Source organism: Saccopteryx leptura, chromosome 4 (genome assembly GCF_036850995.1).
Source record: "Saccopteryx leptura isolate mSacLep1 chromosome 4, mSacLep1_pri_phased_curated, whole genome shotgun sequence".
NCBI classification, from domain to species: Eukaryota; Metazoa; Chordata; class Mammalia; order Chiroptera; family Emballonuridae; genus Saccopteryx; species Saccopteryx leptura.
The window spans coordinates 103,909,557-103,936,772 of record NC_089506.1 but is presented as its reverse complement, the minus strand read 5'-3'; the positions used below and the strand labels follow the sequence as shown (position 1 = coordinate 103,936,772).

At 35.6% G+C, this 27,216-nt stretch overlaps 2 protein-coding genes across 4 annotated transcripts in view; one reads left to right on the top strand and one right to left on the bottom strand.

Annotated features, from left to right (window-relative positions):
• Positions 1-27,216, bottom strand: part of RB1 (RB transcriptional corepressor 1) — a 196,740-nt gene that overhangs the window by 34,986 nt on the left and 134,538 nt on the right. The window lies entirely within an intron of this gene.
• Positions 22,513-25,055, top strand: LPAR6 (lysophosphatidic acid receptor 6). Its single transcript, XM_066380886.1, has one exon. The coding sequence runs from the start codon at positions 23,969-23,971 to the stop codon at positions 25,001-25,003; it is 1,035 nt and encodes a 344-aa protein (XP_066236983.1). The 5' UTR covers positions 22,513-23,968; the 3' UTR covers positions 25,004-25,055.

The window sequence follows — 27,216 nt, the reverse complement described above, 5'->3', positions numbered from 1 at the left end:
GCAACAAGTATAAAAACAAATTCAAAGTGAAAGGCTGGAAAACAATACTCCAAGCAAATAACATCCAAAAAAAAGCAGGTGTAGCAATACTCATATCTGATAATGCTGACTACAAGACAGCAAAAGTACTCAGAGACAAAAATGGCCATTTCATAATGGCTAAGGGGACACTGAATCAAGAAGACATAACAATTCTTAATATATATGCACCAAACCAAGGAGCACCAAAATATACAAGACAGCTACTTATTGACCTTAAAACAAAAACTGACAAAAATACAATCATACTTGGAGACCTCAATATACCACTGACGGCTCTAGATCGGTCATCCAAACAGAGAATCAACAAAGATATATTGGCCTTAAACAAAACACTAGAGCATCTGGATATGACAGACATCTGCAGGACATTTCATCCCAAAGTGACAGAGTATACATTTTTCTCCAGTGTACATGGATCATTCTAAAGAACTGACCATATGTTGGCTCACAAAAACAACATCAGCAAATTCAGAAAAATCGAAGTTGTATCAAGCATATTTTCTGATCATAAAGCCTTGAAACTAGAATTCAACTGCAAAAAAGAGGAAAAAACCCCACAAAAATGTGGAAACTAAACAACATACTTTTAAAAAATGAATGGGTCAAAGAAGAAATAAGTGCAGAGGTCAAAAGATATATACAGACAAATGAAAATGACAATACGACATATCAGAATCTCTGGGATGCAGCAAAAGCAGTGATAAGAGGGAAGTTCATATCACTTCAGGCATATATGAACAAACAAGAGAGAGCCTAAGTGAACCACTTAACTTCACACCTTAATGAACTGGAAAAAAAAAGAACACAGACAACCCAAAACCAGCTGAAGAAAGGAGATAATAAAAATCAGAGTAGAAATAAATGAAATAGAGAACAGAAAAACTATAGAAAAAAATTAATAGAACAAGGAGCTGGTTCTTTGAAAAGATCAACAAAATTAACAAACCCTTGGCAAGACTCACCAAGGAAAAAAGAGAAAGAACTCATATAAACAAAATACAAAATGAAAGAGGAGAAATCAACATAGATATCGTAAATATACAAAGAATTATTGTAGAATACTATGAAAAACTTTATGCCACTAAATTCAACAACCTAGAAGAAATGGATAAATTCCTAGAATACAACCTTCCTAGACTGAGTCAAGAAGAAGCAGAAAGCCTAAACAGACCTATTAGTAGAGAAGAAATAGAAAAAAGCATTAAAAACCTCCCCCAAAATAAAAGTCCAGGCCCAGATGGCTATAGCAGTGAATTTTATCAAACATTCAAAGAAGACTTGGTTCCTATTCTACTGAAAGTCTTCCAAAATATTCAAGAAGAAGCAATACTTCCAAACACATTTTATGAGGACAACATAACCCTCATACCAAAATCAGGAAAGGACAGCACAAAAAAAGAAAACTACAGACCAATATCTCTAATGAATACAGATGCTAAAATACTAAACAAAATACTAGCAAATCGAATACAACAACGTATTAAAAAAATAATACATCATGATTAAGTGGGATTCATACCAGATTCTCAAGGATGGTTCAACATACGTAAACCAGTTAATGTAATACACCATATCAACAAAACAAAGAACAAAAACCACATGATCTTCTCAATGGACGCAGAAAAGGCTTTCGATAAAATACAACACAATTTTATGTTTAAGACTCTCAACAAAATGGGTATGGAAGGAAAATATCTCAACATGATAAAGGCCTTATATGCTAAACCATCAGCTAACATCATATTAAATGGCACAAAACTGAAGGCTTTCCCCCTCAAATCAGGAACAAGACAGGGTTGTCCACTCTCTCCACTCTTATTTAATGCGGTACTAGCCAGAGCAATCAGACAAGACAAAGAAATAAAAGGCATCCATATCGGAAAAGAAGTAAAGGTATCACTTTTTGCAGATGATAAGATCCTATACATCGAAAACCCCAAAGAATCCACAAAAACACTACTAGAAACAATAAGCCAATACAGTAAAGTCACAGGATACAAAATTAACATTCAGAAGTCCATAGCCTTTCTATATGCCAAGAATAACATTTGAGAACCAACTCAAAAAAAATAATCCCCTTCACGATTGCAACAATAACAACAAAAATACCTAGGAATAAACATAACAAAGAATGTAAAGAACTTATATAATGAAAATTACAAACCATTGTTAAGGGAAATCGAAAAAGATATAATGAGATGGAAGAATATTCCTTGTTCTTGGTTAGGAAGAATAAATATAATCAAGATGACCATATTACCCAAAGCAATATACAAATTTAATGCAATTCCCATCAAAATTCCAATGACATTTTTTAAAGAAATGGAACAAAAATCATCAGATTTATATAGAACTATAAAAAACCCTGATTAGCCAAAGCAATCCTAAAGAAAAAGAACGAAGCTGGGGGCATTACAATACCTGACTTCAAACTATATTATAGAGCCACGACAATCAAAACAGCATGGTATTGGCAGAAAAATAGACACGCAGACCAATGATACAGAATAGAAAGCCCAGAAATAAAACCACATATATATAGTCAAATAATTTTTGATAAAGGGGTCAACAACACACAATGGAGAAAAGAAAGTCTCTTCAACAAATGGTGCTGGGAAAACTGGAAAGCCACATGCAAAAGAATGAAGCTGGACTACACTTTGTCCCCCTGTACTAAAGTTAACTCAAAATGGATCAAAGATCTAAACATAAGACCTGAAACAATAAAGTACATAGAAGAAGACATAGATACTAAACTCATGGACCTGGGTTTTAAAGAGCATTTTATGAATTTGACTCCAAAGGCAAGAGAAGTGAAGACAAAAATTAATGAATGGGACTACATCAGACTAAGAAGTTTTTGCTCAGCAAGAGAAACTGATAACAAAATAAACAGACAGCCAACTAAATGGGAAATGATATTTTCAAACAACAGCTCAGATAAGGGCCTAATATCCAAAATATACAAAGAACTCATAAAACTCAACAACAAACAATCAAACAAACAATCCAATAAAAAAAGGGAAGAGGACATGAACAGACACTTCTCTCAGGAAGAAATACAAATGGCCAACAGATATATGAAAAGATGCTCATCTTCATTAGTTATTAGAGAAATGCAAATCAAAACTGCAATGAGATACCACCTCACACCTGTTAGATTAGCTATTAACAAGACAGGTAATAGCAAATGTTGGAGAGGCTGTGGAGAAAAAGGAACCCTCATTTACTGTTGGTGGGACTGTAAAGTAGTACAACCATTATGGAAGAAAGTATGGTGGTTCCTCAAAAAACTGAAAATAGAACTACCTTATGACCCAGCAATCCCTCTACTGGGAATTCAGAAACATCGATATATAAAGACACATGCAGCCCCATGTTCATTGCAGCATTGTTCACAGTGGCCAGGACATGTAAACAACCAAAAAGCCCATCAATAGATGACTGGATAAAGAAGATGTGGCACATATACACTATGGAATACTACTCAGCCATAAGAAATGATGACATTGGATCATTTACAACAAAATGGTGGGATCTTGATAACATTATACGAAGTGAAATAAGTAAATCAGAAAAACCAGGAACTGCATTATTCCATAAGTAGGTGGGATATAAAAGCGAGACTAAGAGATATTGATAAGAGTGTGGTGATTACGGGGGGCGGGGGGAGAGGGAGAGGAAAAGGGGAGGGGGAGGGGCACAAAGAAAACTAGATAGAAGGTGACAGAGGACAATCTGACTTGGGGTGATGGTACGCAACATAATTGAATGACAAGATAACCTGGAAATGTTTTCTTTGAATATATGTACCCTGATTTATTGATGTCACCCCATTAAAAAATAAAATTATAAAAAAAAAGAATTGGGAGGGGTACCTCAGCTGCAGAGGTGCCGCCTGAAAAGCAAGGGGTCCCAGCCCCACATAGGGACGGCCCTAGCCCAGAGCACTAGTGCCAGGAAACAGAATTCCCATAATATCTGGCTGTGAAAATCAGGAGGGACTCTGTCTGAGAGAGAGAAAGGGCTGCTGGAAACCCAGGTGCCCATTTACTGGGCCCACACACAGACTCAGTCACACTCACCCAAAGCTCCAAAGAAAGAACAGCATGTTGAAAGGTACCCAGCAAGAGAAACTGACAACAAAATAAACAGACAGCCAACTAAATGGGAAATGATATTTTCAAACAACAGCTCAGATAAGGGCCTAATATCCAAAATTTACAAAGAACTCATAAAACTTAACAACAAACAAACAAACAATCCAATAAAAAATGGGAAGAGGACATTAACAGACACTTCTCTCAGGAAGAAATACAAATGGCCAACAGATATATGAAAAGATGCTCATCTTCATTAGTTATTAGAGAAATGCAAATCAAAACTACAATGAGATTCCACCTAACACCTGTTAGATTAGCTATTATTAATAAGACAGGTAATAGCAAATGTTGGAGAGGCTGTGGAGAAAAAGGAACCCTCATTCACTGTTGGTGGGACTGTAAAGTAGTACAACCATTATGGAAGAAAGTATGGTGGTTCCTCAAAAAACTGAAAATAGAACTACCTTATGACCCAGCAATCCCTCTACTGGGTATATACCCCCAAAACTCAGAAACATCGATATATAAAGACACGTGCAGCCCCATGTTCATTGCAGCACTGTTCATAGTGGCCAAGACATGGAAACAACCAAAAAGCCCTTCAATAGAAGACTGGTTAAAGAAGATGTGGCACATATACACTATGGAATACTACTCAGCCATAAGAAATGATGACATCGTATCATTTACAACAAAATGGTGGGATCTTGATAACATTATACGAAGTGAAATAAGTAAATCAGAAAAAACCAAGAACTACATGATTCCATACATTGGTGGGACATAAAAACGAGACTAAGAGACATGGACAAGAGTGTGGTGGTTACTGGGGGTGGGGGGAGGGGGGGCGTGGGAGGGAAGGAGGGAGAGGGGAAGGGGGAGGGGCAGGGGCACAAAGAAAACTAGATAGAGGGTGATGGAGGACAATCTGACTTTGAGTGATGGGTATGCAACATAATTGAATGACAAGATAACCTGGACATGTTTTCTTTGAATATATGTACCCTGATTTATTGATGTCACCCCATTAACATTAACAAAATTTATATATATATATATAAAAGAAAGGTACCAGGAACATATGGGGAGAAACCGAATTGTGTCATTTCAGGGCAGGGCTTCAGGGACAGTCGCCATTTTCCACTGTTGTGCTATACTCTCACATAGCCTGCAAGCCCAGGCAGGCACCACTATTCCTGTGCTTGCCTGTGCTAAGCTCTCCCATCATACAGATTGTAAGTATAGACAGGTGCCACAATGGAATCTGCATTAAACTGGTCACACTACTCACCCACCCTGGCAACTCCCAGAGACCCTGCCCCACCAACTTGTGAACTGCCTAAACCTCTTACAGCAGCTCTTCATCACAGGCAGACAGCCTTGGCTTGTTCTGCAGACTTTCCTAAAAACTCTGAAAGGTCCACAAACCCCAAGCCAGTGGTGGTTGGCCTTGGTATCTCCTATGCCTCTTGCAGAGCAGCCCCAGGCTGGCCACTGGTGGAACCCAGCCTTACTTTGCAGCATGGCCTCTCCCTCATGTCTCCAGGTCCAGCACAGGTAGCTATTAACTGATAATCACTACGCAGCTCACACCAGATGGCTGCAGGTGAGGCACAGGCAGTGGCTGACCCTAACCTGGATCTGAGATCCTCCTAAGAGGTCTCAGAACATACATACCAGTTGGCTGACTTCGGAACACAACAGAAGCACCACCCAATTAGCTCCAGAAACAGCACACCCAAAAGATGGTCTCAGCAGACAAAAGACCATAATGAGGCAAATACCCATCTATGGGGCTAGCCCCCACATACATTTCATACACTGTGGTTGTAGCCAATTCTCATAACTAGGCAGCCTGAAAGTAAACCCCATCCACTGCTGTGCCAACAGCAATCAAGGCCCAACTATAAGAGGACACACACATAACCCACACAAGGGACACTCATAGAGCACCCAGCTCAAGTGACCAGGGAGACTGCCACTGGGCCTCAAGGATATTGAGTAAATAAGGCCACCCTGCCAAGACCAGAAAGGCAGCAGGTCTAACTAATAGATAGAAATAAATAGAGAGGTAGACAAAATAAGAAGCCAAAATAAATGTTCCAAATGAAAGAATAAGTCAAAACCTGAGAAAAATAACTAAACAAAATGGATATAGAATTCAACAAACTGGTTCTAAAGTTGCTCACTGAACTGAGAGGAAGAATAAAAGAACCCAGAAAAAGTTCAACAGAGACAGTAAACATAAAAAAAAAACCCACAGAAACACTAGAAAAGAACTAGTCAGAAATACAAAATATAATAACTAAAATAATGCTCTATAAAAAAATAAACATGGTCATGCCTCTACTTATTTCTATCTTCATCAATTCCTTTCTTCAGAATAATATAATTTTTCTGAGAACAGGTCTTTTATCTCCTTGGTTAAATTTACTAAAAAGCTAAAGAAACCATCAACAAAATAAAAAGGGAACCCACTGAATAGGAGCATATTTGCCAATGATACATCTGATAAGGAATTAATTTCCAAAATACATAAAAAACTTATACAACTCAACTCTAAGAATACAAACAACTCAATTAAAAAATGGGGAAAGGACATGAAGAGACACTTCTCCATAGAGGATACATAGATGGCAAAGAGTTATATGAAAAAGAGTTCATTGTCACTAATCATTAGGAGATGTAAATTAAAATCACAAAGAGGTATCACCTCAAACTTGTAAGAATGACTATCATCAATAAATCAACAAATAAAAAGTGCTGACAAGGAAGTAGTAAAAAGGGAACGTTCATGCTCTGTTGGTAGGGAGACTTGTGCAGCCACTGTGGAAAACAGTATGAAGTTTCCTCAAAAATTTTAAAATGGGCCCTGGCCGGTTGGCTCAGTGGTAGAGTGTCAGCCTGGCATGCGGGAGTCCCAGGTCCGATTCCTGGCCAGTGCACACAGGAGAAGCGCCCATCTGCTTCTCCACCCCTCCCCCTCTCCTTCCTCTGTCTATCTCTTCCCTTCCCGCAGCCAGGGCTCCATTGGAGCAGAGATGGCCCAGGCACTGAGGATGGCTCTGTGGCCTCTGCCTCAGGCGCTAGAATGGCTCTGGTCGCAACAGAGTAACGCCCCAGATGGGCAGAACATCGTCCCCTGGTGGGCATGCTGGGTGGATCCCGGTTGGGTGCATGCGGGAGTCTGTCTGACTGCCTCCCCGTTTCCAACTTCAGAAAAATACAAAAAAAAAAAAAAAAAAGAAAAAAGAAAAGAAATTAAAAATGAAACTGCCTTTTGACCCAGTGATCCCACTACTGGGACTATATCAGAAGAAACCTGAGGCCCTGGCCGGTTGGCTCAGCGGTAGAGCGTCGGCCTAGCGTGCGGAGGACCCGGGTTCGATTCCCGGCCAGGGCACATAGGAGAAGCGCCCATTTGCTTCTCCACCCCTCCGCCGCGCTTTCCTCTCTGTCTCTCTCTTCCCCTCCCGCAGCCAAGGCTCCATTGGAGCAAAGATGGCCCGGGCACTGGGCATGGCTCTGTGGCCTCTGCCTCAGGCGCTAGAGTGGCTCTGGTCGCAATATGGCGACGCCCAGGATGGGCAGAGCATCGCCCCCTGGGGGGCAGAGCACCGCCCCTGGTGGGCGTGCCGGGTGGATCCCGGTCGGGCGCATGCGGGAGTCTGTCTGACTGTCTATCCCCGTTTCCAGCTTCAGAAAAATGAAAAAAAAAAAAAAAAAAAAAAAAGAAGAAACCTGAAACACTAATTCAAAAGCATACACACACCCCTATGTACATTACAGCACTATTTACAATAATAAGTATCTTGAAATAGCCCAAATGCCCACCAGTAGATGAGTGGATAAAAAAGGTATGGTACATTTACACAATGGGTTACCACTTGGCCATTAAAAAAACGAAAATCGTATTTTTTGCAACAGCATGGCTGGTCTTGGAAATTATTATGCTAAGTAAAATAAGCCAGTCAGAGAAAGGCAAATATGATCTCACTTATATGTGGAATTTAATGAACAAAATAAACTGATGAACAAAACAGAAACAGAGGCATAGATATATGAGACAGACTGACAGGGGCTAGATGAAAGAATGTAAAGGGGTTAAATAAACACACACACACACACACACACATTGTTTTTCAAAGACACACGGAACATTTTCCAGAATAGACCACGTTAGAACGCAAAACAAGTCTCAATAAATTTAAAACATATAAAGAATCTTTTCTGACCATAAAGATATAAAACTAGAAATCAATTACAAGAAAAAAATAAAACATGTAAAATATACATGGAGGCTAAATAACATGCCACTAAACAAGAAATAGGTTAAAAATGAGAAAAGGAGGAAATCAAAAGATGCCTTGAGACAAATGAAAAAGAACACACAACAATCCCAAAAATCTATGAGACACAGTCAAAGCAGTTCCAAGAGAAAAATACATAGCAATACAGACTTACCTCAAGAAACAAGAATAATCTCAAATAAACAATCCAACATTACTCTTAATGAAACTAAAATTAAGGACGGAAAAAGCCCAAAGTAAGGACAAAAATAAAGATTAGAATGGAAATAAACAAAATACGAGTCTAAAAAATTACAAAAGATCAATGTAACCAACAGTTGGTTGTTTAAAAAGATCAACAAAATTGATAAACCTTTAAAAAGACTTATCAAGGAAAAATTAAAAGAGGACTCAAATTAAAAAAATCAGAACCCGTGGTGGCGCAGTGGATAAAGCGTTGACCTGGAAATGCTGAGGTCACCGGTTCGAAACCCTGGGCTTGCCTGGTCAAGGCACATATGGGAGTTGATGCTTCTAGCTCCTCCCCCCTTCTGTCTCTCCTCTGTCTCTCCCTTTCCTCTCTACAATGAATAATAAAAAAAAAATCAGAAATAAAAGAGAAATGACAACTGATACCGAAGAAATACATAAGATTATAAGAAAATACTATGAACAAATATATATCAACAAATTGGAGAACGTGGAAGAAATGGATAAATTCCTAAAAACATGCAATCTTCCACAACTGATTCAAGATATAATAAAATTTGAACAAACTGGTAATTACTAACAAAATCAAATTAGTAATCAAAAAGCAAAAGTTCTGGACAAGATGGTTTCACTAGAAAATTCTATTGACCATTTAAAAAATGAACATCTAACCTTCCCAAGCTATTTGAAAAAACTGAAGAAGAGGTAAGTTTCCCAAGTTCATCTTATGAGTCCAACATTACCCTAAAGCCAAAACCAGATAAAGACATTACGGGAAAAAAAAAAGAAGAAGAAAGAAGAAAAAATTATAGTCCAATATCCTTGAACATAGATGCAAAAATCTTGAACAAAATACTGACAGACCAAATTCAGAAATACATTAAAAAGACAATACAACACGATCAGGGGGGATTTATTCCTGGGATACAAAGTTGGCTCAATATCCACAGATTAATAGGTATGATACACCATATAAACAAAATGAAGGATAAAAGCCATATGATCATAACAATAGATGCAGGAAAAGGAATTGACAAAATCCAGCAAACACTTATGTTAAAAGCTCACAGCAAAGCGGCAATAGAAAGAATACACCTTAACATAATAAACACCATATATGAAAAAACACAGCTAACATCAGACTTAGTGGTGAAAAGTCAAATGTGTTTTTCTTAATATAAGAAACAAGACATCGGATGTCAACTTTCATAATTTTTATTCAACAAAGAATTGAAAGTCCTAACACAGCAATCAGACAAGAAGAAAAAAAGGTATCCAAATTGTAATGAAAGAAGTAAAACTGTCATTATTTATAGATGACATTATACTGTATATGAAGAACACTAAAGCTTCTACCAAAAAAACTCTCAGAACTTATAAATGAATTCAGTAAAGTAGCAGAACACAAAATTAATATAAACAAATCAGTAGCATTTTTATACACCAATAATGAACTATTGTAGTGAAAAAATAGGCAAACAATCCCATTTTCAATTACACAAAAAAAATTAAATACCTAAGAGTAAATTTAATCATGGAGGTAAAAAACCTGTACTCATAAAATTATAAGACTTAAAAAAAAAGAAACTAAAGAAGATACAAATAAATGAAAGTAGAAATTGTTCTCATGGATAGGAAAAGTTAGCATTGTTAAAATGTCCAAACTGCCCAGAGCAATCTACAGATTCAATGCAATCCCTATCAAAACACCCATAGCATTTTCTACAGAACTAGAACAAACTTAACAAAGGAAATGAAGGACCTATACACTGAAAACTACAAGACACTCTTGAAAAAAAACCAGAAGACACAAAGAATAGAAAAATATTTCATGCCCATGAATTGGAAGAATCAACATAGTTAAAATAGCCATATTACCTATAGCAAAATGAAAATTTAATGCAATTCTCATCCATATTCCAATAGTATTTTCAATACTATTACAATATTATTTCAAGTTTCTACAGAACTAGAACAAAAAAAATTCCTAAAATGTATGTAGAACCAAAATAGCTACAACAATCTTCGGAAATAAGAACAAATTTGGAAGTATCATGCAATATCAAACTATACAAGGCAATAGAAATCAAAACAGCAGGGTCCTGGTATAAAAACTAATCATCAATGGAACAGAACAGAGAGCTCCATAATAATCCCACACCTATATGGTCAATCAGTCTATGACAAAGGAGGCAAGCACGTACAATGGGGTAAAAACAGTCTATTCAATAAATGCTGTTGGAAAACTGGACAGATACATGCAAAAAAAAAAAAATGAAATGAGACCACATTCTTTCACCATATACACATATAAACTCAAAATGAATTAAAGACTTAAGTGTAAGACCTGAAACCATAAAACTCTAAGAAGAAAATATAGGCATAAACTCTCTAACATGGCTCTTAGTAAATATTTTTTTACTTATCTCCTTGGGCAAGGGAAACAACAGAGAAAATATGTAAGTAAACGGGAGTACATCAAACTAAAACTATTTCTTTTTGCACAGCAAAGGAAATTATCAACAAGATGAAAGACAACCTACTGAATGGAAGAAAACCTTTGCCAATAATATATCTGCTAAGGGGTTAATATAAAAAAATATATAAAGAATCCATATAACTTAGCACTCCCCAAAAAACAATCCAATTTTTAAATGTGCAGATAATCTAAATAGATATTTGTCCCTTTTCCAACAGAATCCAGGAGGGGTTTTGGTGAAGTCTCCCTACTGGCATCTCTCTACAGCCTGGCTAATTTTTGGCAGGGAAGGGGAGTATCAGGCTAGTCTGCCTCTTGTCGCTATGTCCCTTCTGCTGGTCCCACTTGCTGCTCCAACATTCCTGGTGGGAAAAGGAATCTTGGAAATCCTGAGCTTGTAGGGTAAAAGCACCTGAAGCATAGGATTACTGCTATTTCCAGACACTGTTGGCAGAACAAGAGTAAAATGTAAAAATAAATAAATACATGTATTGATATATAAAAAAAATCCCGTTTCATTAAGACTAGATGCCAATACAGATCAGCTGAAGTAGAGTTCTAAATTTTTTAAAATTCAATAAATGTTTGTCAAATGTGTTTCTGCTTTTAAGTGTACTTGCAATAATGTTCATAGAACTAGATCTTAAAAATCCATAAGTAAAAAATAAAAACAAATATAATCACAGGTATATTCATTTTAATTTTGAAGACCTAAAATTAAAAAAATTAAAAAATATTAATTTTAATTCAGTATCTAAAACTGACTGAAAACTACCTTTTAGTTAAGGAAAAAAATTATATGCTTGTTCAGATCTTTTCCCCATTTTTTTGAATGAATTGTTAATTTTTGTTAGTTTTATTCTAATATACATTTCTGGGGAGAAATTAACTTATTATATAAAAATGCAATATGATAAACTGACATTTTCTACTTTGTTTACAATGTTTCTTGCAACAAAACAAAATTAAGTCAAAGTATCTTTTTAAACAAAACCACAGACTTCCTATATAATACATAGAAAACCTTTAGTACTCTACTGTCTTTTATAAGTATAATTTTTTTCCCCAAAATTTTATGGAGTCTTTTTTTTAATGAAGTCATTTTTATACATTTATATTTTTAATTTAGCTGGAATTTATTTTGGCATTAAGAGTAATTTGAAGTCCATTTTTCCCCCAAATTGCTCCCCTGATGATTCATTAGCACTTACTGAATTATGTATATTTTTACTTCTACACTGATTTGAAGTGATAACATTATCATATGTTGTGTTCTACTAAGTTCGGGGTCTATTTCTAGGTTCAACTTCACTCATAACTTAAATGAAAATTAAATAAAATACCACTTTTGATCTATTAATTTAACAAACATTTAAGTCTGATAACTTGATTTAGGTGAGGGTGTGGGGAAATAGGTACTACTGATAGGAATACAAATGGGAGTGAAGGCAGATTTTCTTAGAAATAAATTACTAGATTATACAACATACACATATAAATTCAATTGTTCTTTTATGGCCTTTATTAGATTGTGGTCTTTTGTTTTCATCTAGATTCTGCTCTTTTTATATTACATTTATTTTATTTATACTAGTGTTCTAAATTGAATCATTTTCTCATTACATTTACCAGTTAGTTATTGCTGATTCAGAGGTTATCTTATTGTATAAGATTGGCACAAGGTAATAAAAAAAAAGTTTAACATAAAATCATTTTTAAGTGGGCCCTGGCCGGTTGGCTCGGTGGTAGAGCGTCAGCCTGGCGTGCGGAGGCCCTGGGTTTGATTCCCGGCCGGGGCACACAGGAGAGGTGCCCATCTGCTTCTCCACCCCTCCCCCTCTCCTTCCTCTCTGTCTCTCTCTTCCCCTCCCGCAGCCGAGGCTCCATTGGAGCGAAGATGGCCCGGGCGCTGGGGATGGCTCCTTGGCCTCTGCCCCAGGCGCTGGAGTGGCTCTGGTCGCAACAGAGCGATGCCCCGGATGGGCAGAGCATCACCCCCTGGTGGGCGTGCCGGGTGGATCCCGGTCGGGCGCATGCGAGAGTCTGTCTGACTGCCTCCCCATTTCCAGCTTCAGAAAAATACAAAAAAAAAAAAAAAAAAAATTAAATACCTTAAAATCATTTTTAAGTGATACATATATTTTAAGAAATCTTTAACTTGAGTTTTTAAAAATATAAAATGTACATACATTAAAAACTCTCTTTATGTAGGGTCAAGTTTCTTTTTTCAGTAGAATTCCAAGTTGTTTTTCTTCTATAAACCACAGCAATAATGTGTTTATGATTTACACTATGTGTAGAGTGAGCACATAAAGACACTTACAAAGCAATCTGAGAACTAGAGACTCAGTCCTGCTCATTTCTTATGGCATCCCTCCTAAATCTTTAATAGAAATATGTATACATCTAACTCAATGACATATCTTTAGCTACTCACCTCTAAGTTATCCCAAAGCATTAAACTTGGTTCTCTAAAAACACTTTTGCCCTTGTATTTCATAACACATATAACCAACAAACATAAATTTGGAAATAAATATATTTAACTTTTAATATGCATTCAATTTCATTACTGGGATCAAAAGAACTCAGGTTTAGCAAACAGTAGCTTTCTAGCCACAAACATTTAGCTATCCAAGAGCATCCTGAGAGAGCAATCCTTTCATATCTCCACCCTCAATACTGGGTAAAAGGAAGTCAATAAATACTTATTAAGATAAACTAGAGTACTTGAATTTCTGAATAAACACTGCTGGAAAATGTTAAATTTTCTATTCACAGCAAACCCTTGTTCTAATTATTTGAAAGCAGAAATATTTCATCCCTCTGTATAAAACATGGCACAGTATCTTTTCCAATTCCAATAATTTTTAATCAATAAAAATGAAGCTAATAAAGAAGTAAAGTTGCAGTATAATTTTAATCTAAAGAAAATTGGAAACTTCTAAGAGATTAGGTTAAATTTAGAATTTTAGAAGTTCATGTTTCAAAAAATGTCTACATAGCCTACGCATATAAAAAACAAAATTCTTAGCCCTGGCCAGTTGGCTCAGTGGTAGAGTGTCGGCCTGGCGTGTAGAAGTCCCGGGTTCGATTCCCGGCCAGGGCACATAGGAGAAGCGCCCATTTGCTTCTCCACCCCTCCCCCTCTCCTTTCTCTCTGTCTCTCTCTTCCCCTCCCGCAGCCGAGGCTCCATTGGAGCAAAGATGGCCCGGGCGCTGGGGATGGCTCCTTGGCCTCTGCCCCAGGCTCTAGAGTGGCTCTGGTCGCTGCAGAGCAACGCCCCGGAGGGGCAGAGCATCGCCCCCTGGTGGGAAGAGCGTTGCCCCTGGTGGGCGTGCCGGGTAGATCCCCGTCGGGCGCATGCGGGAAGCTGTCTGACTGTCTCTCCCGGTTTCTAGCTTCAGAAAAATACGAAAACAAAACAAAACAAAACAAAACAAAAAAACAAAATTCTTGCTTGCTTAACAGTCACCTAAGCCAGTGGTCTCCAACCCCTGGGCCGCAGATCGGTACCGGTCTGTGGGCCATTTGATACTGGTCTGCAGAGAAAGATTAAATAACTTACATTATATCCGTTTTATTTATATTGAAGTCTGAACGATGCTTTATTTTTTTAAAAAATGACCAGATTCCCTCTGTTACGTCTAAGATTCACTCTTGATGCTTGTCTCGGTCACGTGATGCATTTATCCATCCCACCCTAAAGGCTGGTCCCTGAAAATATTTTCTGACATTAAACTGGTCTGTGGCCCCAAAAAGGTTGGGGACCACTGACCTAAGCTATGAATCAAGGTTTTTTGTATTTTATGTGAATAAAAAAATAGATTAGAAGATAACCTGTTAATAGAGAGAAAACTTGACTAGATGTCAAATTGCAGTGTGTTATTTACAATAACCAAGATTTGGAAGAAGCCCAAGTGCTCATCAGTAGATGAGTGGATAAAAAAGCTGTGGTACATTTATTTACACAATGGAATACTATACAGCCATAAAAAGGAGGAAATCTTATATTTTGTGACAGCATGGATGGACCTGGAGATTATTATGCTAAGTGAAATAAGCCAGTCAGAGAAAGACAAGTACCATACGATTTCATGTATATGTGGAATCAAAGAACAAAAACTAACAAACAAAACAGAAATCGGCTGATAGATATGGAGAACAGACTGACCCCTACCAGGGGGTGGGAGTTGGGAGATTGAGTGAAAAAGGTGAAGGGATTAAGCAACAAAAAATATTTATAGATATAAACAACAGTGTGGGGATTGCAGGAGGAAAAGGTTGATGGGAGGAGGTGGGGGAGGACAGAAGCGGGACAGATGGTGATGAGGGAGACTTGACTTGGGGTGGTGAACACACAATGAAATATGCAGATAATGTGTGATAGAACTGTACACCTGAAACTTGTATAATTTTGTTAATCACTGTCACCCCAATAAATTCGATGAAATTAAAAAAATAAACTAGAATTCTTGTTCCAGCTCTCCATGTACTCATTGAATTGCATTCTTTGACAACCATGTACAAGAAATTGGGCTGGGTACTTAATAGTAAGAACTTAGTTTCTAGTTCTGGATTCATCATTTTCCATCATTTAATCACTTTGTAATCTTAGACAAGTCACAACTTTTCCAAATTTCAGTTTCTTAATCTGTAAAATCAAGACCAAATATGCTGTCATTCAAAATTAGTGTGAGGAATAAATTAGATAGAAACATAAAGCTAGTTCAGTACTCTCCTTCTACAAATACACAATAGAGAAGTTAAATTATTTGTTCAAGGTCACATTAGTTTTTAGTAACACAGCTAGGACTAGAATCTAAGTCACTTAACACCTAATCAAATTGTTTTTTTCACTACTCTTTGGTGCTTCTACAGTAAATAGGTAAAAGATTTTTGAAAACCATAACCCATCTAACCTTCCTCAATTAGATTTTATAACCAAATTAAACCTTTATAAACCAAAGCATATATTGTTATGTGATACATTAACCTCTCTTCTGGTTTTTACAGGGAAACTAGTTATGTAGCATCCTTGTGATAATTGAGAAAACTATCATTTAAATCATTTTCTGTGTGTTCAGTTGAGAAAGACAATATGACCATACTAATGGTACTATATTAAGACATTATTACCAGGCAAGGCTCTAGCCTTCAGGAATTAAAATTTGAAATATTAATTCAACTTCAAAGACTAGTTAGACATGTCCACTGGAGGCCCTTTAATTAACTTGGATAATATTCATTGCCACTCTGTACAAACGCCTACAGTTACACTCTGTATTGGATTTATTTCTTTGTTTTTTAATCTTAATTGAATTGTATGAATATGTCTTAAAAGGAAGACAAAATGCTGAGAAAGTACTGAAAAGGAACTGATGATATTGAGAGGTCTCCACAGAAAAGTGTGATAGAATTTAAGAGGCAGAGATAAAGGTAGGGGGAGCAGGCAGAGGTAGAATAAAAGGAAGAAGAGACAACTCAAGTGTTGGCAGTGATAAATATATTTACTCAAGTAGACTTATTTACTTCTCTTAATTTCCACTACCCTCTTTGCTACTTCAAAGATCATTCCCATCCACTTTTACTTTGCCTTAACCTTACAAGCTAGTTCAACCCTTTGAACTTGGGCAAAGAGTGATAAAAAGTGTTAAGTTTTTGCCATAATGATAGAAAAGTAAATCACTTACAAATGATATCAGTCTACTTACAGTAATACTAAATTTGTCTAGATTTTAATAAATTTTCCTGTTAGGCTAAAAGATCTTTTAATATAAAATAAATACATTCTATTAACATAAATAACAAATATTCAATTCTCAAACTGTAAGAATTCTGTTCAATTCTAAATTTAAACAGAAAACTTATCATAGGCTTCAGAAGAATTCAAAATGAAAATAACTTTTGGCTTTTTTCATTAAGTGTAAATTTGAAATGTGAAAGAATCTTGAAGAGCCACATCTCATCATGGCAAATATTTCCTACATTCAAAATAAGTACAGTTAAGTTTTAAATATTTGTTATATTTTAAAATTTTACTGTTCCACGCTTTTTTCTGGACATGAACAAATTTATTCAGTTTAAGTTATATACTCTCTCATCCAATTTTTCACCTATCTCATGTTCTCGATGTTATTTTAGGTACAATCCCAGTTACAGCCATCAAAACTTTTAATGAAAGACTTTAAAGTTTTCATCAATTCCTCTTTGATAAACCTTATAGTAAAAGAGCATGGCGCCTGACCACTCAGTGGCGCACTGGATAGAGTGTTGAACTGGGACACAGAGGACCCAGGTTCGAGACCCCAAGGTCGCTAGCTTGATTGCAGGTTCATCTGGTTGGAGCAAGGCTTGCCAGCTTGAGGCCAAGTTCGCTGGCTTGAGCAAGGGGTCACTCGCTCTGTTGTAGCCCCCTGGTCAAGGCACATATGAGAAAGCAATCAATTAACAACTAAGGTGCGCAACAAAGAATTGATGCTTCTCATCTCTCTCCCTTCCTGTCTGTCTGTCCCTATCTCTCTCTCTCTCTTTGAATCCGTCTCTGTTCCCCTCCCCCCCCAAAAAAAGAAAAGAGCATAGTGCCTTATTTGTATTTTGGAAAGGAAAGGTCTTTTTAAAGAAAATTGCTATAGAAATATAAAGGAAAGGGTTTTTGAAATGTTTAATCTTTATAGCATAACAAAATATTAACAAAATTCATCTTATATCATGAGACACTTGCTTAAGCAAAGAATATTTCTTGCACAACCTGGTTGCAAAAGTAAATATCCTTAAACACAAAGAATGAAAAGTGATTCCTTGATTTGTTACACCTAAGAGTGAAAGAACTCAACTTAGCAGGATAAGCATTCAGAGTATTCAAAGAATCAGAATCAGATACAGAAGCAAAAAGGGATCTTTGAGCAGTAGCAGTCCAGCTCTCTCATTTAATAGCCAAAGGGCCAGAAACTAAGAAAGGTCAAGTGACTGTATGTTAGTGTCTCTGATTCTCTGCTATGCTCTTTTCACAACTCTTTCAAATCCCTATTTCAAATATGAAATTGTATTTACATTTATTGCCTATATACACTTTTACTTCATTCATAAAGAATGTGCAATAGCAATTGATAGTCTACGTTCTTTCTAGTCTACCTACAGAGAAAAACTTTCAAAACATTTCAGAGATTTCCAGATTATTTCAGAGAAATAGCCTATAAGATTTTCTAATTCTTCATTTCTTTTGTTTGTTTGTTTGTTTTTTATTTTTTGTATTTTTCTGAAGCTGGAAACGGAGACAGTCAGACAGACTCCCGCATGTGCCCGACCGAGATCCACTCGGCACGCCCACCAGGGGGCGATGTTCTGCCCATCCGGGGCGTCGCTCTGCTGCGACCAGAGCCACTCTAGCGCCTGAGGCAGAGGCCATAGAGCCATCCCCAGCGCCCGGGCCATCTTCGCTCCAATGGAGCCTTGGCTGTGGGAGGGGAAGAGAGAGACAGAGAGGAAGGAGAGGGGGAGGGGTGGAGAAGCATATGGGCGCTTCTCCTGTGTGCCCTGGCCGGGAATCGAACCTGGGACTTCTGCACGCCAGGCCGACGCTCTACCACTGAGCCAATCAGCTAGGGCCTCTTCATTTCTTTAGATCTGTGGTTTCTTACCTATTTTTAGTCACATCTTATTTGATGATTTTATTAAAGCCATGGACCCAACCTCTAGGGGAATGTATACAGCAGGGCTTCCAGAGATTTCCAGGTCCTCAGGTGGAGAGCCTTTGCAGTAGACTATCAAACTTACCCCAGCATTAAACCAAATTACCACATATAATTGGACTATATTAATCTACCAACAAATATGTTTTCCCAGAACCACACTTAGACATTGGGTACTTTTCTTGAATTGAATAAAAAATGGCATATATTGTACCAGTAAAAAACGATTTGCAGTTGTCACTGAATGTTTCGTGTGTCAAGATTTACAATGTAATTCTGAAATAAAGAAAAGTTTTTCCCTTGACATTCTGGAAAGTTTTATTTCATCATATTAAAACTACATAATCCATTGTGTTCTCCAAATGCAGCCTAGATTTTGTAACATCATACTACACACCACCCTTCCCACCCTTGTTGGCTTTTATTCTTTTACTAATGTGTTATGAATTTGTGTTTTATATTATATTTTACCTTTTGGAAACATTTACTGTGTTCAAATAAATAATTTTTAGGCTAGTAAATATGACTGTTTAGAATAGTTTCTCTCACAAATTTCATTTAAGTTTTTAACTGTCCTACAATGACTTTCTTTTCAAACTTTTAAAATTTAGGTATTATTTACATATAATAAAATCCTAAAATCTTAAATGTTTACGTCCATCAGTTTTGAAATTGTAATCTGCTTTAAATTCTTTCTGAAAGCAAGAGAGTATAAATTAATAAATAATTAGTGAATTCATTCATGAGTTGATCTGTGACAGTCTGGCAAGAGGAAACTGGAAAAAGGTAGGATTAAAAATAAGAAGATAAGACATTATAGCAACTGTATAGATAAGAGTGAACAGGGTTAGTCCTAAAAGGTGGCAGTGAGCATAAAGAGGGGTCAAGATAAAACAATATATCTTTATTATATGCGGCTTAAGTGTCTGTCGCCAATAGCTTATTGGTTGCTTGCGTAACTGTACTAGCCAATGGGGTGAAGTTGCCATGGCATTCAAATAGTCCCGCCTTCTGGCATGCCACCTCACAAATTGAAGTTAAAAATTGGAGCAATTTTTATGCTGTTAAGAAATCTTAACACCAGAAGGGGTCTTTGCAATGGTACAAGACTAGAGGTTCTCCAATTGAAAAATAATGTCATAATAGCTAAGTCTTTGGCTCCTCTAAAGGTGAAATACATGTCATTCCAAGAATTGATTTGGCTCCATCTCAAACAGGATTGCAGTTTCAACTGAGACATAGACAATTTCCTGTAAAACTTGCCTTTGCTATGACCATCAATAAGTCTCAGGGCCAAACGCTTAAGCGTGTTGGCATTTTTTTACCTGAGCCTGCATTTGCACACGGTCAACTTTATGTTGCCTGTTCAAGAGTTCGTGAAAGAAGGGACGTACATTTAAAAATAATTGATGGTCCCCTGCAAGGCAAGCTTAAAAATGATGGAAAGATCTACACAAGAAATGTTGTATACAAAGAGATCTTTGACATGTGAATTAACATTTTATTATTTAAATCACCTTTATTTATTGAGGTAGTGGTGGCTCTTAAGAAATGTACCGCCAGTGGTTTCCTTCATTGCACTCTAAGCAATTAAGCAAGTAGAAGGGGGAAACCCCATGGGGCAGTAAGCAAAGGGGCGTCCTTGCCGCCTGCCCTGGGTAATTCAGTTTGAATTAGCAGACACCTTCGCACAAATCATTTTAATTACAATTTATAATATCTAGAACAGCGGTCATTTTGTATGACCGCCAGGCTTTCTAGTATATATATATATATATATATATATATATATATATATATATATGAAATTTTCATATAAAAATTTAGAGAAAAGAAGAATAGCAGAGGAGCCCAGTTTACACATTACTTATTTTATAGTGGGTATTCAATAAAGGTTTATTTATTCATTCAACAAACATTATTATGAGTTTATTTTGAAAAGGCATTAAAAAAATCATTAAAATGTGCCTCCTCAAAGCCACAGTTATAAGCAGAAATTCAGTCAAGAACTCAGAAGTTACCCAAATCCTTAAACTTCTAATGGTTAACTAATAGAGTACTACTGTCTCTCAAAGTGATAAAAATTAGTTATATAACTAAACACTATATGCCATTACTGTAGTGATTAATAAAAACATCTATTTTATAGGCTAGCTGGTTATTTATCTGGTTTGTTGATGTAATTAAAAATCTAATAGATTCACTAAATTTCAAATCAGTTGACATATTACTATACCCATTAAAAGCCGCAGACAAGAAACAAGTTGATTCAGACTTAACTTGCAGAAGTATACAAATTTCACATTTAAACAACACTTTGGTCTGAGTCTATCAAATACAAAAGCACCTATTAAATATATTCAATACCCTGGATTTATTTAACTTCCTTTGTAAGTAGCTACTCTATATTTTTCAAATCTTAACCTAAAAATTTTTCAAAGTACCTAATTTCACTTTGGTCCTTTAATTATCTCAAAATATCCAGCATTCAATAATCTTTTTCCCTTGCTCTTTCTCAGTAGAAACAACTTTTAACAAAATTCAGGTTTATTGATATAATTCATTCATCAGTAAACTTTTACCTACTAAGGGTGAAGCACTGTGAAGAGTTAGCTCATAATAAAAAGCTTAATTTAACAAACAGTATTCTATTTTTAAGCACTGATAACTCACACATAAAATGTTTCAAATGAACAGTGAAGTGAATAAGAAGTCAAGTGAATGACAACAATATGTAGAAGAATATTTTAATATTAAATACATTTTAGTTATTTGACAAAATGCCATATTCAAAATGAAAGTGGACGTAAACGAGGTCAGGGCAGATAATTGCTTATATCTCATTATTACTTAACAATGACTAAAGAGGAGATTATCAATTTGAAAGTAGATTACTAAAAAATTATATAATTTTTTTTTCTCCAATGAGAATATAAGCTTACTAATACTCCTTCTTTCATTACTGTTTAGTCAAAGTTTCCTGATATGTTTTATGTGAACACATACTACCTTTTTTCCCATATCAATGCTATAAAAAGAAATTCAGTCCTTTAAAGTTTTAAGTTTGATTATAAGTAATACTCATTTTTGTCTTACTTGATTGTAAAAAATTTTCCAGTTAAAACAATAAAAATAAATTACAATTCAAGAGGGATTAATCAACAAACAACAAAAGGTGTGGAGCACAAGAGTGTAGCTTAAATTAAAAAGGTACAAAATCAGCATAAAATATGTTCCTGCAACACATATTTTAAATTTTTATACATTATTTTTAAATTAGCTGAGTAATTTACAAAAGATAATTGCTCTTAAATTCCCTAAATTTCATTAATTGATATCAAAAGACAGAGTTTCAGCCCAAATTGAACCAAACTAGAAAATAAGGACAGTAAAACACAACTGAATCTAGCCTTTTCTGAAAAATGGTACTTTAAAATAAGAAAAACATGTGTGGTTTAGTCCTTGAGTTAGTAACATTTCATTCAACTGCACCATCACACACACTTTCTTCTTCCAGTTCATTTCAGAGTATACTTTAAATATAAATACAAAGAGAAACCACTTATCAGAGCTTTTAAAAGAAGACAAATTTGAACCATATTCCAAAATATAGGTATTAAGAAGGTAAGGGGAGGACTGGAGAATGAAAATAAAATTTGTATAAAAGGATGCAATTTAATTATGTGCATAAGATTAATACTGAACCAAACAAACATTTTTAAATTTATTCTTTAGTGGTAATTTAAAAATAGAAAGTGCTCTAAAATATTAATTCAATTTTATAGGAAAGAGCAAAGAATGTTAGAAAATTGTTTATCAGATATAGTATAAAAGACATCAGAATTAGAGCCATTCACAATCATACCAATTAAATAAAATTAAATTAAATCTTGAGGAACAATTATGGAAAACAGAAGCCAAGAGTGGTACAACTACTGTTGGTCTCTCAATCAAGCCCTTTATACACTTAAACATTAAATTTCTCTCTTTCAGTCATTAAACAGTTTTTAAAATGCTTTCTCAAGATACCACTAACAATTTCAATTCAAAAATACATATTCGTATTCATTTTATTTCTAAAGAGAAAAAAAGTCATATCCCAAATACAAAAGCAAACAAGAGAGAAACAGGCTTAATACTGATTTTCTTTTTTCAATTATTAATAGTAGAAGAAAGGCTAAAAGGAAAGAAAAGAAAGAAAACTCCCTGAGAAGTAGCCATCATTCCACAAGGCATTTCTGCATAAAAAGAGTTCATAGCCAGACATCCCAGCTAAACAGTGACCATTTATTTGCAAGCCTCCTAGGTACGTCCTCAGCAGACACATTATCAGATTAAAGAACTGCAAACAAACTGGGCTGAAACCTTTCTTTGTCCAAGCCCAGCCTCCTCTTCCTGTGATGTCATATTACAAGTCTGGCAAGCCTTTATTTTTCACTTCAGAGAAAGTCCATCACACAATACAGCTGGCAACGGAGGAAAAGGCCTCGTTCGGCAAGAGCTAACACGCTTAGGAATCTATTTCGGAACATTCAAAAGACTCTTCTGCTTACTACCATCTGGGATCTACTATCGAAACATCAAAAAAGAAAACTTCATTTAAAGAAAGCAAGCAGTAAATGAGACTAAAACTTGGGAATGTTTAAATCTCTGGAAGTCTGCATTGAAAAGCAAAATAAAATTGCTACCTTTAGCTTAAACATTCTGGAGCATACAGAAACTTTAATTTTGGAATATCTTCCTGACTACTGAAATAAAAGTTTACCAGATGAGCAGATTTATTCCATCTCAGAACACAGCGTCTCTTTACAATTCATAATCCAATGGACTGGCTTCACTGACTACAGTTTTTAAAGGTTGCTCATTGCTTAACAAGCCCTGGATTCACAGATTTTCTGGAGACTAGAAAATAAGACTATTTTCCTGTTGAAGAACCAACTAGAAACTTTACAGCAACAAATTTCATGTTTCCTTTGGAGATTCTGGGGGGAAAGGACGTATTTATAAAACTACCCAAAGATCCAAAGAATTTGCAAACACACTGGAGGTTTTAAGTGAACACAGTCTGAATATCAAAGGAGACTGCTGCTGAGGAAAGGACTTGACCACAGAAAGGACTTCATTCACCACAGTAAACCGAACGTGCCTTTATAATGGTAAGCAATAACAGCTCCCAATGCCCCTATGATGACTCCTTTAAGTACACGTTGTATGGGTGCATGTTTAGCATGGTGTTTGTGCTTGGGTTAATATCCAACTGTGTTGCCATATACATTTTCTTCTGCACCCTCAAAGTGCGAAATGAAACTACAACGTACATGATTAACTTGGCAATGTCAGACTTGCTTTTCGTTTTTACTCTACCCTTCAGGATTTTTTACTTTGCAGCACGGAATTGGCCATTTGGAGATTTACTTTGCAAAATCTCAGTGATGCTGTTTTATACCAACATGTACGGAAGCATTCTGTTCTTAACCTGCATTAGTGTAGATCGATTTCTGGCAATTGTCTACCCATTTAAGTCAAAGACTCTAAGAACCAAACGAAATGCAAAAATCGTTTGTATTGCTGTGTGGTTAACTGTGATGGGAGGAAGTGCACCGGCAGTTTTCTTTCAGTCTACCCACTCTCGGGGTAACAATACCTCAGAAGCCTGCTTTGAAAATTTCCCACAAGCCACATGGAAAACCTATCTCTCAAGGATTGTAATTTTCATTGAAATAGTGGGATTTTTTATTCCTCTAATTTTAAATGTAACTTGCTCTAGTATAGTGTTAAGAACGTTAAATAAACCTGTTACATTAAGCAGAGGCAAAATAAACAAAACTAAAGTTTTAAAAATGATTTTTGTACATTTGGTCATATTCTGTTTCTGTTTCGTGCCTTATAATATCAATCTTATTTTATACTCTCTTATGAGAACACAGACACTAGTGAATTGCTCAGTAGTGGCAGCAGTGAGGACCATGTACCCAATCACTCTCTGCATTGCTGTTCTGAACTGTTGTTTTGACCCAATAATTTACTACTTCACGTCAGACACAATTCAGAATTCAATAAAAATGAAAAACTGGTCTACTAGGAGAAATGACTCCAGATTCTCTGAAGTTCAAGGCACAGAGAACTTTATTCAACATAACCTACAGGCCTTAAAAACTAAGATATTTGACAATGAGTCTACAATATAAGCTGCCTGACATAAAACCACTGGAACTTCGCTGGGACAGAGCCTCCAAGTTCCTTCAACTGTGAAAAAGTTTTCTTCAACAACTATTTCTCCACCCCTGAAAGAAAATAAAGCATGTGGACATTTAAAAGTTTTTAGTATTAAAAAGTTGTATACAATGTGTTAAGCATTCAAATGTATTCTATTCTCGTGTACACCCTATTTTATTTTTCTTAGCAGTTTTGATCTGTACCTTCCCGTTCATTAAAAAATCCCTTAAAAAGCTGTTCAAAGTCTAAAAGTGATTATGATCATCTGTACTGCCTTTGAAGTTCTTAGTAGTCTTATACTAAATGATTTACAAATATGAAATGTTTTGTTGAAGGATTATTTTTATTCAATATATAATTTGTTTCATTTGAATTGAAACTAATCACATTTCTTATAATATAAAAGAAACCAGAGTAGTTTGAAATAATCAATAAGCGTTTTGGGACTATTTTTCAAAAAATAGCTAAAAACATCTTCTGTAGAATAATGACATGCTGACACTATCAGAGGATCTTGAGCAGTTACACTTACAGACACTATATATTAAGGATTTTGTATTTCTATGCAATTTATAAGAAGCAGATGCTACCTAACTATATAGTACAGCATGCTTTAAATTACTATTTGATCCATTTTCTGGCTTTAACAGCACCCAATTTCAAAATGATATATGGCACAAAAATTAAGAAGGAGAAAACTAACTAAATGTTATTTAGCTAAGTAAAAGTTTAAAAAAATAAAATACCACTAAAGGTACCTTTTAATGGTATATGTCACACTAAAAGACTTGTATTTTAAGCATTTTAGGTTAGAGAAACACTATAAATAGTGAGATAATAAAACACAATATGTGGCACTTAGAAAGTAATCTATGTATGTATTACATCCCTTCCATCTTTTGCACTTAAAGCCAAATAATGAATAGCTGAAAATATTTGAAGTAGTCAAAATGTTACTGTATGTCAAAATAATTTATGAAGTAAGGACACAGTTCCTTATATAAAAAAGAAGTAAAACTACAGGGCCAAATAACTAAACACAACTACATTTTCATTTCACTACATATAAAAATTATATTTTAATAATATATTTATTAATGTTAGATATGATATACTAACTATACTAAAACTTTTTCCTTTTCCAATATATCCTTATTTTCAAATTCAAGTAGTTCTCCAAAGTTAACTAAAAATCACTTATTTGAGAAAAAAGACATAATTAATTTCAATTCAGCATTCAACCTATCTGATTTTTACACCTTCCTCTTTCAAGTACTGAATACAACTCTGGACAAATACTCTTTAAGATTTAACTTTGACTTTGCTGTTCTCTGGGTTTGCACTGCAGCGATTGCAGAGGAATCACAGTTATCTGCTAGAGAAGCAAACCCATTTTCAATAAAGTAATGGTGGGGGATTTTCTTTTGGGGCCATGGTTTCCTTCAGGTAAACCTAAAGCAAAATATATCCTTAAAAAAATAGAGAAAAAATTTGAGCATGGTCCCTTGTGCCCTAAAAGAAGTATATATGCTGTAAATATGTTTTCTTTAATTGACTCCAAAGTACCTTCCTTTGACGTCACTCTTTGGAAAAAAAAAACAAAACTTTTAGTGCTGAAAACATACAGGGTGGAGCAAAAGTAGGTTTACAGTTGTGAGTACATAAAATGAAATTTATTCTTGAATTATTATTATTGTATTATTTTTCATGTGAACAACTGTAACATACTTTTAACCTACCTTGTATATTTTTGAGTTGAAAAGCAAGTAACAACTTACTGATATGGAAGAAAAGGATAGGGGTGTGTTAACAAATTTCTCAGAAGTTTCTTTGGCTTAAGATCTGTGAGCAAGATATCTGAGCAAGATCTCAAAGCATGGATATTACTTTAAAATATAAACAAAACAGTCATCAGATAGTTGTTCTTACTGTACTTACTGGAGAAACTTATGTTGCCCTGTTGTCAACAGGAAGATGAATCAAAAGTTGTGAAAGATTGTTCACAAAGAAATACTTAACAGATTAACAAATTCTAGTTCACATTTAGAACTTTAAATCCTGGGTAAATCTCACCTACAGGGACAAAGGAGTACTAAAGTTTCTTCTTTTGTTAGAGTTGTACTTTAAAGTAAAATATATATTCCTAGAGTTTTCTTTCTTCTTTACCTAGAAAACCTATATTAAT